Here is a 14,996-nt window from a genome sequence, read left to right as displayed (position 1 = left end):
CCAGGGGATGGCATGGCATGGCATGGCATGGCATGGCATGGCATGGCATGGCATGGCATGGCGCCAATTGGCTGCAGGCTCCAGCCCTGCAGCCCAGCTCTTCCACTCACCCTCCTGCGGTGGATGGAACGGCACCACCTCTTCTGTCTCCTGTGCTGGGGCAGCTCCAGGGCCTTCTTCTTCCTCCTCCTCCTCCTCCACCCAGGCCAGCTTGGGCACTCTCGGGGGTCTCTGCTCCATGGCTGTGCCTGGAGCTCCTTGCAGGAGAGATGCCTTGGGAAAGCTCCGGGGCACCAAGTCCCACGCTCTGCCCTTGAGGGCAGCTGCAGAATAGAAGCCTCAGGAAGGCCACGGGTCAGCGAGTCCTGTGCTCTGGCCTCGAGCTCAGCTGCAGGAACAGCGCCGCGGAGAAGCTCCGGGTCAGACGGGAGCGAGTGCGCTGTGTGGGGGCTCCTCACGGCACCGCTCTGTCCCCTTGTGCCCCGTTGCGTGTTGCCAGCAGCCGGGCAAGCTTCTATTTCCCACGTGTCACAAAGGGGCCTTGGACACCGGCTTCCGTTCCATGGCACGGTGCCCGTGCTGCAGCGTGCCACCCAGGGCCCTTGCACACACTGCCTTCTGCCCCGGGGCCGCCCCCGGCCCAGCCAAAGTGGCCCAGCTTGGAAGGAATCCCTGGCCCCAGGTGTCTGAGACAGCCCGCACAGGATCTTTAGGAAGGGCTCAGAACATCAGCAAACGCTGCCCGGCTCTGCGGGCTCAGTCCTATGCCCATATCTTTCCCTGAGAGCATTTGAATTTCTAAATGAGAATCATTTGAAGGGAGGGGATTGACATTTTCCATTTCAGAGAAGGCTTCTGGCTTCCTTAGCAGACACCTCTCTTTTCAAACCAAGACAATTGCTTATCATCTTGCAGATCCGCACTTGCTGGGCAGCCCCGTTTTACACCCAGGGCCTGGAGAACCATTCCCAGCAACTGGGAAAATCCTAGCTGCTCCATCCACCCAGAGATGAGGTCTCCAAATTTTCCCCAAAAGTGGCTCCAGCTTTTAGAGGCCAAAAAGAGCAAGTCCCAGTGACTTGATGATAGTTTTAGCCCAGAAAGCCCTGCAGCTGATGGCACACTTGACAATCAGCAGGGGACACAGCTAGGCCAAAGGCCAGAGCTCTGCCGGGAGCCTTTCTCCTCAAATACCCTTCAGACAAACCTCCATGCAAGTCAGTTGGGAAAGTTTCTTCAAATGATCCATTTCTGGCACCACAGAACTGCACAGGGTTCTCTGAAAGATTCTAAAGCAGCTGCTCTGGTGTCCAAGAGCCAGCACAAAGAGTCCTTGACACCTATTTGTAGCTAAATTGCACTTTGGGTGATTTGAAGGAGTTTGGAAGGAGCTAGAGAGCGGACCTCTGAGTTTTTCAGATGATGCCATTGCTTTTTCTTCTCTTCTACATAGACAGGAAGGGTGAGTTGGGCTCCCATCTGCACCGCATGGCTCACAGGGCCGCAAGACTTGTAGTTACAAGAGCTTTGAAGGATTTCTTGGTCAAGAAGACACGGCCAACAAGGATATTTATGTTTTGGAGCCAATCCTTCAGTATTTCGTCTTACGGACTCATGCTCTCGGGGTCTCTCGCTGGTCAGAGTGAGCCCGAGATAAGTTCCAAAGTCTCTTTTCCCAGCCTGGTGCTCAAAGAAGGAGTCAGAGCTCTTCATTTCTGGCTCTCAAGGCTGTTTCTTGTATCTTATCTATAAAATTCTTTCTCCTGTCCTGCCAAGGTTTGCTCAGCAAGACATTCTATGGCATTCTGCCTGCCCCAGGGTGGTGTTATCTTTTTATCCTAAAAACTACCTGTACAATATTTACAATGACTTTCCAATACCTATCACCTAGACAGTGAGCTTCTACTCTAAACCAATCTAAAAGTGCCACCATCATAGCAGAAGATGGAGGCCAAGAAGAAGAAGAAGAAGGAGAAAGGCTGGGTACACCCAGATTCCTCCATCTTGCCCCCCGTAGCCCCATTCTAGAAACCCCAACAATCTATATTTCACCCTGTGATAAATTCACTATCATTCTACTTAAACTTTCATGGCTCGCAATTCTTCATGTAAGGTTGTTTTGTCCAAGGGCTAAATCAAAGGCACAGGGGTCTTGGGCTCTGTGCCAGGGTCTCTGAGCCCCCTGGGCAGGGGCTCGAGTCCTCCAGGGCAGCCAGGGGAATTTCCTGGGTTCTGACAAGTAGCCCTGTTGTAGTCCCTGCGTACAAGAGTTTCCTTGATCCCTTTGATGCCAGAGAGCACCAAGAACTTGAACCTTGCTGGAGTCCAGCACTGCCTGCCTATCATGGAGAAGAGGGAAAAGATGAAGAACCTGGGCGGTGGTTGAGCCAAATTGACATTTTTCCATTTCTGATTTCCTCCCAGCTTTTGCAGCAGGGCAACAACCCCATCACTGCAAAGCACTTCCTTTTGCAAGGCACACACTGACCTTGGTGGAAGCTCAGGGCTCTTGAAGGGGCTGCTGCAGTTGGCAACAGGAACTGTTGTTGAATTTTTCACGTTGCTTAACCCCCCCTGCAAAATGCCGTCAAGCGGTTGAGGAAGGACAAAAAAGATTACCCTGGAGGAAGGGAGGCCAAGAGCTTGGAAAAAGAGGAAAGAAACGCTCCAATGATGACAATGACAAAAAACCCCAATTTATTTTTGACAGCAAATGAACACCGGCCGCCCTCCAGCCCTCCCAGCCTGGCAGGCCGAGCGGTGCCGTTCCCATGGCATGAGGTGCTGGCAGCCTGCGGAGAGAAACCAGAGAGCCACGGTCAGTGGCAGCAGGCTCCTGTCCCCCTGTCCCACCAGGGCCTGTGCCCGGGCCAGGCTGCTGGCTGTGCTCAGAGCCCAAACCTCCCAACCCATTCTCTGTTTTTAGAGAAGGGCAGCGGGGCAGGCCACGTTCCACCTCCTCTGCTTAATCCCGGCACAGCAACCTCCTCAGCAGCTGCAAGAGCGGGATGCCCGTGTGCCTGCTGCCGCCTGCCCGGAGCCCTTCTGCCAGCCGAGCTGTGGAGCCGGGTGCCCACCTCTGCAGAGCTGCTGCCAGGAGAGGAGCCGATCCCAAACCAGGTCCTCGTCCTTCTGGAAGGGGCTGTCCCTGCAGACCGTGGCCCCTGGGGCAGCGCTGGCACTGGACGCGCTCCACGGACGCTGCAGGCGCTTCCCCGTCCGGTCCGGGCACCAGGTGTAATCCTCCTGGGAAAAACAAAGAACAATTGCACGAAAGTCAATTCAAAACAAGACCTGGAAACAAGAAAAAGCACAAAGCCTGTCACTGTTTCATGGGCCTGAGGAGGGTCTGACCACTCCATGTGAGAATTAAACCTGTCCACGGGTGGGGAAAATCCGCACCTTTCCTGCCCATAAACACACCCCTTCCTCAAGGGCCTGCAGAGCAGACCAGCTGGGGCACGGCTTCGGAACCCGTCCCCCTCTGCCGCCCCCATCCACATGGATGGATGCTTTTGTCAGGCTGGCTGCCCCCGCCTCAGCCCGTGCCAGGCTGGCTGGCAGAAGCTGTCAGCAAGGCCAGGAGCCGGCTCCCCTTCCACAACATCCATCCCCTGTCCTGCCAAAAAGCAGCTCGGCGGCTGGCAGAAAAATTAATATTCCCCAGCGCTGCCGAGCAGGGAACCTCCGGCGCGTGGCCAGGCCGAGCCCTGCCGTGCCTGGGAGCACCAGCATCCCCCCGCCCCTGCGCCAGCTGGGGACTCATCTTGATTCCATCAGGGCGCAGAGCGTGTCCTCCAGGCAGGGGCCGCAGCCAAAGCCAATCGGCTCTGCCCCGCCAGCGGCCAGCTCCAGGATGGTGTTCCCAGCTCCACGTCGTGCTCCAGAAGAACGCGCCAGCTGTGCCCCGGCTTGCGGGGACATCACGATGCCATTGAGCTGCAGGGGGATGTTTCCCCTGTCCCAGTCCGTGGCACCTTCACCACACTGCCACCACTTCTCCAATGGGACGGGCAGCACGGAGCCGCTCCCTCCACAGCTCGCAGGGACCAGCAGAAGCAGCATCTCCTCGGCTGCGCTCTCTCCTCTGCGCCGCGGCCGCAGGGAAACGCTCCGGGGTTTTCTTCCAGCGCCACGAGACGTGTGCCGCTGCTGCTTGCTGGGCTCCTGGATCCTCCTGTGCACAGGGAGGCATCTCTGCTGTCTCCTGGGCCAGGCAGGGCTCCTGCAGCCAAGAATGCTCAAAAAGGTCCTCCAGAGCTGGCCTGTCTGTGGGCTCCATGCATAAACACCACCTGATGAGGTGCTGGCACTCTGCGGAGAGAAACCAGAAACCGCCACTCAGCGGGACAAGGCTCCTGTCCATGCTCTCCCACATTCCACAGTGCCCAGGCCACACCAGGAGTGCTCAGAGCTGCAGCCAAAAGCTTCCTATCGATCCTCTCTTGCGGAGGACACCAGCACAGAGGCACAGGTGCCACCTCCTCCAGCTAAGCCCAGGAGATCCACCTCCTCACCAGCTGCAAGAGGAGGACGCTTATGTGCCAGCTGCCCCTCCCAACCCCGTTCTTCCCCTCGTGCCTTGAAGGCGCATCCCCACCTTGAGACACCCGGGGCGGGAAGAAGAGCTGGCCCCAGACAATGTCCTCGTTGCTGTGGAAAGGAAGGTGCCCTCAGAGCAGCTCATAGAGCAGGATGCCCAGGGACCAGATGGTGGCTGGCTGGCCGTGGTAGCAGCCAAAGAGGATCCACTCTGGTGGGCTGTACTCCAGCGTTCCTATGGGACACGGGCGCAGCTCATCAGGCCCATGCTGCTCCCTCCCTCCCAGCCAGCTCCCGTTCCACAACAGCCAGCCCCTGCCCTGCCAAAAAGCAACTTGCCTGCAGCTGGCTGAAGATGGATTCCCCCTTCTTCCTTGCCTCCTTCCTTCCCTCCCTCTTCCCCCTCTGCCAGCCAAGGGAGGAACTTCTGCTGCCCAGCTGGGCCCCGGCTTTGGGCTCACCTGACATCCGGGTGTAGAACGTGTCCTGGAGGATCGTGCCGCAGCCGAAGTCGATGAGCTTCGCCTCGCCCGTGGCCAGGTCGACGAGGACGTTCTCGGCCTTGATGTGGCGGTGCAGGACACCGCGGCTGCTGCAGTGCCCCATGGCTTCCAGCACCTGGCGGAACAGCCCCCGCGCCACGGGCTCCGTCAGGAACCGCCGCTCGTGCAGGAAGTACCAGAGGTGCTGACAGCGCTGCGGACGCTCCATGAGCAGTGCGAAGCCCTTGGGCACCTCGAACCAGTCCAGGAGCCTCACGACGCCGCGGAAGCCAGGCCGCGACACCATCCACAGCAGCGCCAGCTCCAGGGGCACAAGGGAGCCCTTGCGCTGCGGGGGGACCGCGATGCCGTCAGCGGGGCCGATGCTGCGACGCGCCTCGGGCAGCCCCTGCCCGGCCCCGCCGCGGCTCGCCATGGCCCGGCCCGGGGCGCTGCGCGGCCCCCGCTCACTCCACGCTCGCTGCCCTCGCAGCGTTCCGGCTGCCGCCCTGCCGGGCCTCGCCTCAGCCCCGCCCGGCACGCCCCGCCGGCTCCTCCCGCTGGCCCCGCTCACTCCCCAGCCGCGCCCACTCCGAGATGCGCTCCCAGGGCACTCGCTTGATGGCCGCCTGCGAGCCAAGGCTGAGCTCATCGCCTGCCGCCCTCCGAGCCGGCCCCGTCTCTTCCCGGGGCGCCGTCGGTGAGGCGGGGACCGGAGTAAACGCTGCCGCAGCTGCCGCTGCCCAGCAGCGGGCCCTGCCGCTAGAGCTGCTCCAGGGGAGGCCTCTCCGCCCGTGCGGGCGGCACCGCGCTGCCGCTCTTCTGCCCGGGGCACCCGCCCGCCCGGCGCGCTGCTGCTTGCCGAGCCGCCCCGGGCTGCGGTGGCTCGGGGCCGGCGGCCGAGCTGGCGAGCGGCGGAGCTCGGAGCGGGGCAGCTGCCGGCCACGCTGTCGGCCACGGGGCGGGAGCCGGGCGGCAGCGGGGCGGCTGCGGGCGGAACCGCGGCAGGAGCTTCGTTCGGGGCCGGGGCCTCAGCTGGGGCTGGGCCAGAGCCCGCGCCAGGCGCGGCCAAAAGCCCGCACTGCTCCGCCAGCACCAGAGCGAGCGGCTCTTCCAGCGGCGCCGCAGCCAGGACGGAGAGAGCCCGGCCGAGGCGGAACCACGGCGGGGCGGGCAGGGGCGGGCACGGGGCGGCCCCGCCGAGGGGCGCCTTGCAGGACGCGGCATCAGCCGGGCTGGGAGAGGCGGAACATGGACGGCACAGCCCAGCACGGGACGGGAGTAGAGTGAGTGTGAGAGGGAGAAGAGGATGGGGAGCGAGTGGGAAGTCGAGTGGAAAACCAATCAAGAGAAGCGCTGCTGCTGCTGCGGAGCCGCCGGAGCTCGCGGCCGTTCCTCCATTGCCCGGGGAACCCAACGGAGGAGCCGCCGCGCGCCCCAAGGAACGAAAGAGAGAAACAAACAAATCACACCCCAAAGTCATTCCTATTAGAGAAGTAACCAAAGAAAACAACGTAGCAATAACGAAGAGTGTTGGCTTCTGGCTTCTTTCTTCTTTGCATGAGACCAAGCATTTCATGGGGAACAATTGCCTCTTGTGACAATTTTGCCAGAGTGGACAGGAGCAGAGCATTTACTTTTCAAGTAGAAAAGGGAAATCGTGTCAGTAATGTCATCTCTTTTCATCCTCTGTTGACACAGTTGCAGGCTGCCAAAAGACATAGTCTGCAGTGTGGAACTTGGGGCCAAGTTTCTTTTTCTGCCAGAGGATGAGGAGGGGAAGTATCCCAGAATCATGGAGTCGTGGCATGGTTTGGCTTGGAAGGGATCTGGAAAATCCCATGGCTGCAACCCCCCTGCTGTGGCTGGGGACCCCTTGCACTGGACCGGCTTGTCTAGAGCTCCATGCAGCCTGGCCTTGAACACTGTCAGGGACGGGACATGCCCACCTTCTCTGGGCAACCTGTTCCAGGAGAGTCTTTTTTCTGAATCCCTTACCTAAACCTAATCTCTCTCCATTTGGATCCATGCTCCCTTGTCCTGTCCTTGCCTGCCCTCGTACAAAGTCCCTGTCCAGCTTTCTTGTGTGTTGCCCTCAGGTACTGGAAGGCCACAGCTGGATCAAGGCTGGCTCTCTTTCCCAGGCTGAAGAAGCCGAGCTGTGTCAGCCTTTCCTTGCAGGAGAGGAGCTGCAGCCCCGGCACCATCTGGGTGTCCCTGCTGGGCCCCTGCTGCAGCGTGTCCACGTCCTTGCCGTCCGTGCCGGGGAGCCCGGCAGAGGCGGAGGCAGCGCTGCAGGTGCAGGGTCAGCGGCGGGGAGGAGACCCGGCCCTGGCAGCGGCTCCGGGAGCAGCGATCGGCGCTGGGCCGCCCGCACTGCAGAGAGCCGGGGCCCTTGTGCCTGCCCTTGTGCCCAGGGCGCCTTTCCCCGCCGCCCGCCCGCCCGCCCGCTCGGGGGAAATGCCCCCTGTGCCGCCCCTCAGGGCCGCCCCTCGCCGCTGCCCCGGGCGCTCCCGGCGCCGCCTGGAGGGGCCCAGGCCTCGGCCTCACCCTGCTCAGCCCAAGGCCTGGAAAAGCAGATTCAAACACCCACCCAGAAAGTGCGCCAGGATGCCAAGGTCAATCTTTTGTCACCAGCATGGCTTTGCTATCAGAGTCTGGACGGGAGTAGAAAATCACCAGGGGAAAAGAGCATGAACAAGTTCTGCCTTGGCACTACCTCAAGCTGTGGGGTACCAGTTGTTGGTTTCACTGGCTCTGGATTGAAGGCACTTGAGACAGTAATTCATGTTCAGACTCAAGTGTTTATTATTTCTTATCAGTAAAACAGCCTCATTACTGGGAGTTCAGCAGCTTTTCATTAGAAGGCACAAAATGGCCAACAATCTCTTGTTCCAAGGTCTTTTAAGACTAAACTATCCAATTAGGAACTGACACCTAGATTATTTTCCCTTTTAACCCAATAACTGATCCCAAAGAGCCTGCAATGTGGAATTTCTGCCCAAATACAAAAAGCCAACCAAACCCATGAAGAAGAAGGAAGAAGCATGAAGAAGAAACCCAGGACGAAACACTGTGCCCTCCATTTTGCTTCCATCCACAACATACTAAAAATCCCAAAACCTCAATTTCTCAGAGTCAGAGTGGACCAAAGCCCAAAAACTGGAGGTGATAAGAATGGACTAAAACCACAACCAAGGAATCAGCATCGCCCTGAAATACCTTTCCCCTTACATCAGCCTGGTGCATATTCATAGAGCCTCATGCATATCCATAAACTACTTTACATATTCCAGGAATGATTTTACATGGCCCCTCCCTGGGTCTGCCTTTTCAGAGCATGTGTGTTTCTTGGCTGTGGTTTTGGCTCCTTCTCTTTATCACCTCCAGTTTTTGGGCCTTGGTGCACTCTGCCTTCAGACGGGGAGTGCTGATAGTTGGCAGATCTGTACAGGTGTCCTCATCCTGGGTGCATTGGATGTTATCCCATCCAAGCAGGCAGTTTAACACAAGCAGCTATTTCACTGAGCTTAATTAACAACAGAAATAAAAACTATAGAACAAAGTTACTTTAAAAAACAGTCCCAGCCCATATTTGATCCCAGTCCAATTGATCCCAGTCTGTGTGGTCCTGATCCATATGGTCCCAGCCTGTGCAGCCCCAATCCAAAGGATCCAAGCCCATATTTGATCCCAGTCCGTATTTGATCCCAGTCTGTGGGGTCCTGCACACACTCCCAGGGTCTGGAATTCCAGTTCCCAGCAAGGAAAAAATGTTCCTGCCCTTGAACTTCCTTCCTAACCCCTCAACAAATTGCAATAAAATTATAAACAAAGAAAAAATAATTGAAATTAAATAAATTATAATAAAAAAAAATCAACACTTCTTTACAATACTCCAACTATGATTTAACTCAAACCAAAAATAAGTATTACTATAATATTACCAATGCATATAAATAAACAAATTATATATCAAGAAATACCTTTTGAAAATTTTAACTCGATGACTAATTTTTTTAGATTAAAAAAATCTAAAGAAAATAACAATCAATCTAACACCTTCTAGTTAAACAATTCATATTACAAATATACTAAACACAAAACCAAACACCACTATAATTTCTCAGACATTTCAACCAAACAATTAAACTTTAATAACATCCTTAAGTACTCTTGAAAAATTAAAATTATTTTTAAAAAATTAATTATGTGTGGGTGGTTTTATTTCAATATTGGTTTTCGGATTGTTTGGGTTAGATGATTTAAAAAATGGGATTTTTATAGGAATTGAATCAGCTGAGAAGGTGGCACTCTACAAACAGAATTGAATGAAAATAAATGGGACAGAAATCAGTAACTCTGAAAGTTTTATTTGCTATCAAATACATCCCACACAATCCCCATCCCATTGCTTCAAATTGGGATCCCACTTCTCCCAATCTCCTTCCAACCCCATCTCACCCTGGTGGCTGTGGAATGGAGAGTTTGGCATGGGACTGAGTTTTTTTGAGGAGGGAACAAGGAATTTCAGGTAGGATTGAGCCTTTTTGGGTTAAAATTCAGTTATTTTCAGTGGAATTAAAGTGGTTTTGAGGTGACAGATCGATCCCTCTTGGCTTTTGGAGTAGAGAGAGATGGAGAAGAGAAAAAAATTCAGGCCAAACCAAAGGACAAGCAGCCAGGAGTGTTCCCAACATGGATCACAGGGAATGTGAGTGACCAGGGCTGTGCCCAAAGTGCCTCCTCCAGTGGGGGATGGAGCTGCAGCAGCGCACGAAGCTCTTCCCGCACTCGGGGCACTCGCAGGGCTTCCCTTACCGGTGCCTCCATTGGTGTTGGGTCAAGTGAGAGCTCCTGGAGAAGCTTTTCCCACACTGAGGACACTCATAGGGCCTCTCCCCTGTGTGGATGCGCCAGTGGGTGACGAGGGTGGAGTTCTGCCTGAATCCCTTCCCGCAGTCTGGGCAGCGGAATGGCCTCTCATCTGTGTGAATCCGATAGTGCAGGAGGAGATTGGAGCTGGTCTGAAACCTCTTCCTGCATTTATCACACTCGTAGGGCCTCTCCCCTGTGTGAATGCGCCGGTGCCTGACGAGGGTGGAGTTGTGCTTGAATCCCTTCCCACAGTCGGGGCATTGGAAGGGCCTCTCCTCTGTGTGACTCTGATAGTGCAGGAGGAGACTGGAGCTGGTCTGAAAGCTCTTCCCACACTTGGAGCACTCATAGGGCCTCTCCCCAGTGTGGGACCTCTGGTGCCTGATCAGGTGGGAGCTGCAGCTGAAGCTCTTCCCACACTCCCCACACTCGTAGGGCCGTTCCCCAGTGTGGATCCTCTGGTGCACGGTCAGGTCAGAGTTCCACCTGAAGCTCTTCCCACACTCCACGCACGTGTGCGGCTTCTCCCGGCAGCTCCGAGCTCTGGCTCCATCTCCGGCCGCCTTCCCGGCCCAGGCTGCCTCTTTCCCCCTCACATCCCCGCCATCTGCGTTTGCAGCCCCTCCTCGTGCGGCATCTCCGGGCCTTTTCCTCCCCATTGGCTTCCTGCGCCGTGGAGCCGCTCAAAACGGCCTCTGCCACCAGGTTCTGCTGTGGGCATTTGTCCTCCCTGCTCTCCATGCTCAGCTCCTGCTCTGGGCGAGGAAGGACAAGGACAGCATGGGATTTGCCTCCGTGCCACAGGCAAGGGCAACGAGATCCCCCCAGGCCGTCTCTGGGGACGCACTGCCCCCTCTTGGCTCTCCCCATTTCGGGATGCCAGGGCTCTTTGGGCTCCCGGGCTCCCTTCTCCCCTCATTCTCTGCTCTGCGCTGCAGCGGCTCCAAGGAGTCCCCCCTGCCCCTCTCCAGGCTCTTGAGGCTCCCGCCAATGGCGGCGCTCCCCCCTCTCTGGCCTCCCCACTTTGGCCTCCTGGGGCACACAGGGCTCTGCTCCTCCAGGCTGCCTCTGCCGGCAGCCGCCACCGCCACCCCCCGATGTCCCCCCGAGGGGCCTTTTCCGCTCAGCCTTGGACTTCTTCATGCTCCAAACATCCCCCCAAAAACCCATCCCTCGGTTGCCCCGTTCCCGCAGCCCTCGCAGCCCGCGGCAGGAGCGGCGATGGAGCCGGGCCAGGTCGGCATGGGCAGCGCGGGGCTCTCGGCTGCTCCCAGCCGCTGCGGGCGGGGGGAACCCGGCCCGGGCCAAAGGAGAGGTAAACTGGGCAAACTGGGGGCTGCACATCCAAACTGGGCCTTGCTGGGGACCCTGCCTGGCCCCTGCCAGCCCTTGGGGCTCCTCTCGGCACATGCGCCAGGGGGGAACGCACACAGACCTGGGGGATCCCAGCAGTGGCAGCACTGCCAGGGACTGGGCTGCACTGGGATCGTACTGGGACTGACTGGGGCTGTACTGGCTTTGTACTGACATCAGACTGGGATCATACTGGGATTATACTGCCATACCAGGGCAGATTGTGATCACACTGATGGAGAGTGGAATCATACTGGGAGTGAGCAGGAGTCTGCAGGAGGCAATTGAGAGCCTGTTAGGGGCAAAGGGGATATACTGGGAGTGACTGGGACTATGCTGAGGGTGACTGGGAGTAGCTGTGAGCAACTGGGATCATGGTAGGAGCAACTGGGAGGAACTGGGTGATTGGAAACTGTGGCGCTTATGCTGGGGTGAACTGGGATCATGCTGGAGCTGACTGGGATCATTCTGGCAGTGAGTGCCACTACACTGAGGCTGACTGGGAGTGCTTGGGAGCAAATGGGATCATACTGGAAGGAACTGGAAAGATGCTGGAGGGAACTGGGCTACACTGGGAGATGCTGGGAGTGACTGGAACAAAAGTGAGGGTGAAAGAGAGAAACTGGAACCATGTGGAGCACAACTGGTTCAGACTGGCAGGGAATGGGAGCACACTGGGCTCCTATTTGGATCATACTGGGAGGGACTGGACTAATACTGGGAGGATCTGAGAGGGACTGGGAGCACACCCTGCACCTCATCCCCCAGACTGGGCCTGACTGGGAGCAACTGGGAGCACGCTGGCAGCAAATGGCATCATACTGGGACTGACTGGGCTGATCTAGGAAGCAACTGGAGCCACGCTGGAGGCAGCTGGGACCATACTGGGAGAGATTGGAAGCAACTGGGATTATACTGGGACCACACTGGCAGGGCTGGCATGTGACTGGGATCAAACTGGAGCTTACTGGGATCATATTGGGGTTGAAAGGGAGCGACTGGGATCACACTTTGGGCTACTGGGAGCAACTGAGGGAAACTGGGATGATGCTGCAAGCAACCTGGAGGAACTGGGAGGGACGGGATGCATGCTGGGGGCAACTGGGATATACTGGGCATGACTGGGGGATCATACTGGGATAACTGACACCTTACTGGGGCCACTGGCAGTGCCTGGGAATGACTACAGATATGCTGGGTGCAACTGGGATATACTGGGAGTGTCTGGAACCATACTTGGGGCACTGGAACCACACTGGGAACAACTGGGACCATGCTGGGGAGAACTGGGACCACACTGGGGGCAACTGGGAGGGAGTGGGACCATGCTGGGAGGGACTGGGATCATATGGGGAGTGACTGGGACTAGAGCAGGGGCACCTGGGTCCAACTGGGACTATACTGGGAGTGTCTGTAACCATAGGGGAGTGATGGAAGCACACTGGGAACAGCTGGGCCCATGCTGGGAGCAACTGGGATCACTCTGGGGGCACTGGCATCAGACTGGGAGTGACTGGGAGCAACTGGGATTAGACTGCAAGGGACTGGGATCATACTGGGAGTGGCTACACTCATACTGGGATTATACTGGATGTGAATGGAACCCGACTGGGGCTTACTGGGAGCTACTGGGCCCATGTTGGGAGGAAAATGTGACCCACTGGGAGCAACTGGGATCGGCTGGAAGGTGCTGGAACCATGCTGAGAGGACTGAGACTACAACTGGGGCAACTGGGATCATCCTGGGAGCAACTGGGGCCACCCTTTGAGCAACAGATGGAAACTGGGATGATGCCAGAGGAAACTGGGAGGAACTGGGAAAGACTGGGATCATTCTGAGGTAACTGAAACATACTGGGAGTGTCTCTAACCATCCTGGGGGCACTGGAACCACACTGGGAACAGCTGGGATCATGCTGGGAGCAACTGGGACGATGCTGGGGGAAACTGAATCTACCCTGGAGGCAACTGGGCACCACTGGGACCCTGCTGGGAGGGACTGGGACTATTCTTGGGGCAACTGGGATCATCATGGGAGGAGCTGGGAACATCTGGAATTATGCTGGGAGCAACTGGGATCACACTGGGATCCCAGTGAGAGCAGCTGAGTCCATGCTGGGTTACACTGGGATCTCATTGAGAGCGACTGGAATCACACTGGGATTGACTGGGAGTGGCTGGTTTTGTGGATTTTGGGGGGTTTGGATTTTGGGGGATTTTCTTGGCATTTTGAGGGGGAGTTTCTCTGGGGGTGGTTGGGAGTTTATTGAATTTTCTTGTGGCTCTTTTTGAATTTTGGGGATTTTACTGGGATTTTGTTGGGATTTTTTGGGATTCTCAGAAATTCCTGGGGTTTTATTGGGATTTTTAGGAGATTTTGGGGCATTTTATTGGAATTGTGGTGGCATTCAGAGGGATTCATTGGGGATTTGGGGTTTTGGGGATTTTTGGTGGGATTTGGGGGGGTTTGGGTGTTGCCAGGATTTCTTTGGATCTTGGGGGAGATTTTGTGGTACTTTTTGTAGATTTGGGGACATCTTTGGGGGATTTGCAGAGTTTAATCAGGAGTTTTGGGGTTTTTGGCATTCCAAAGGATTTTATGGGCTTTTATTGGGATTCTAGAGTGTTCTAAAGGGAGTTTGAGAGATTTAAAAGGATTTAGTGGGTTTTATTGGGACTTTTGGGGCTTTTAAGGAGATTTTGGTGCCTCTCAGCCCTTCCCCACACCCAGGGACTGCCCCAAAGCCCCCCTAAAATTCCACAAAAACCCCACAAATCCTCAAAAATTACAAGAAAACCCTCAAAAACCCCAGGGAATCTCCAAACATCCCAGTGGAACTCACCAAAATTTAAAAAAACTCACTAAATTTTCAATAAATCTCCCCCCAAAAGCCCCCACAACTCCAACAAAACACCAAAAATCCAAAATCCCCCAGATCAACAAAACCCCCCAAAATCACATAACCATCCCAAAACCAAATAATTTGCCCCAAAAACCCCAATATTTCCCCCCAAACTCCAAACAAAATCCCCCAAAGCCCAAAAAAGCCACCCCCAAATCCCCAAAACCCGTCTCAGAACCCCAAAATCCCCACAAATCCCCCCAGACTCAGTGGGGCCGTCCTGGATGAGAGGGCACCGGCCGGTGGAACAGGAGCCACTTCAGGGGGCCCTGGGAGCTTTTTGGGGAGGGGGCACCATGGGAGACCCCCCAAAAACCGGGGGGGGGGGGGGAACCCCTGCTGTGCCCCCTCCCCCCGAAACCCCCAGACCCCGGTTCAGGGTGGGCCTGGGACCCCCCGGGACCCCCAAATCTCCCCCAGGACCCCTCCAGGAACGCCCAACCCCGCAGAGCTCCCCCAGTGTTGGCCCAGAACCTCTCTGGACCCCCAAACCCTCCCCAGGACCCCAAAAACCTCCCCAGGACCCTCAACCCCCCCAGTTCTCCCCAGAATTCACCCCAGACCCACCTGAGACGCCCCCAAATCCATCAGACTGCCCGAAATCCCCCTCAGACGCCTCAATCCCCCCAAACCTCATGAAATCGCCTCAGACTCCTTGAAATTCCCCAGACCCACCTCAGAACGGCCCAGATCCTCTCGCAATCCCCCAAAATCCCCTCAGACTCTCCCAATTCCTCTCAGTTCCCCTAAACCCACCTGAGAACGCTCCAGACGCTCTCAAGCTCCCCCCAAAGCTCCCTAAAGCCCCCTCAGACCCACCAAAGCCCCCTCAGACCCC

General features: G+C 56.6%; 1 protein-coding gene across 1 annotated transcript in view; it reads right to left on the bottom strand.

Annotated features, from left to right (window-relative positions):
• Positions 1-9,336: 9,336 nt before the first annotated feature.
• The window catches only part of LOC139603913 (zinc finger protein 3-like), a 255,596-nt gene continuing 249,936 nt past the window's right edge, over positions 9,337-14,996 (bottom strand). The window contains exon 2 of the mRNA XM_071454923.1: positions 9,337-10,657. Within this exon, the coding sequence (XP_071311024.1) occupies positions 9,842-10,561 (720 nt within the window). The 5' untranslated portion in view covers positions 10,562-10,657 and the 3' untranslated portion in view covers positions 9,337-9,841. The remainder of the gene's footprint in view (positions 10,658-14,996) is intronic.

This window comes from Agelaius tricolor, unplaced genomic scaffold (genome assembly GCF_023055355.1).
Source record: "Agelaius tricolor isolate 1412-34295 unplaced genomic scaffold, bAgeTri1.0.p SCAF_42, whole genome shotgun sequence".
In the NCBI taxonomy this organism is placed as follows: Eukaryota; Metazoa; Chordata; class Aves; order Passeriformes; family Icteridae; genus Agelaius; species Agelaius tricolor.
This window is presented reverse-complemented; position numbering and strand designations above follow the sequence as displayed.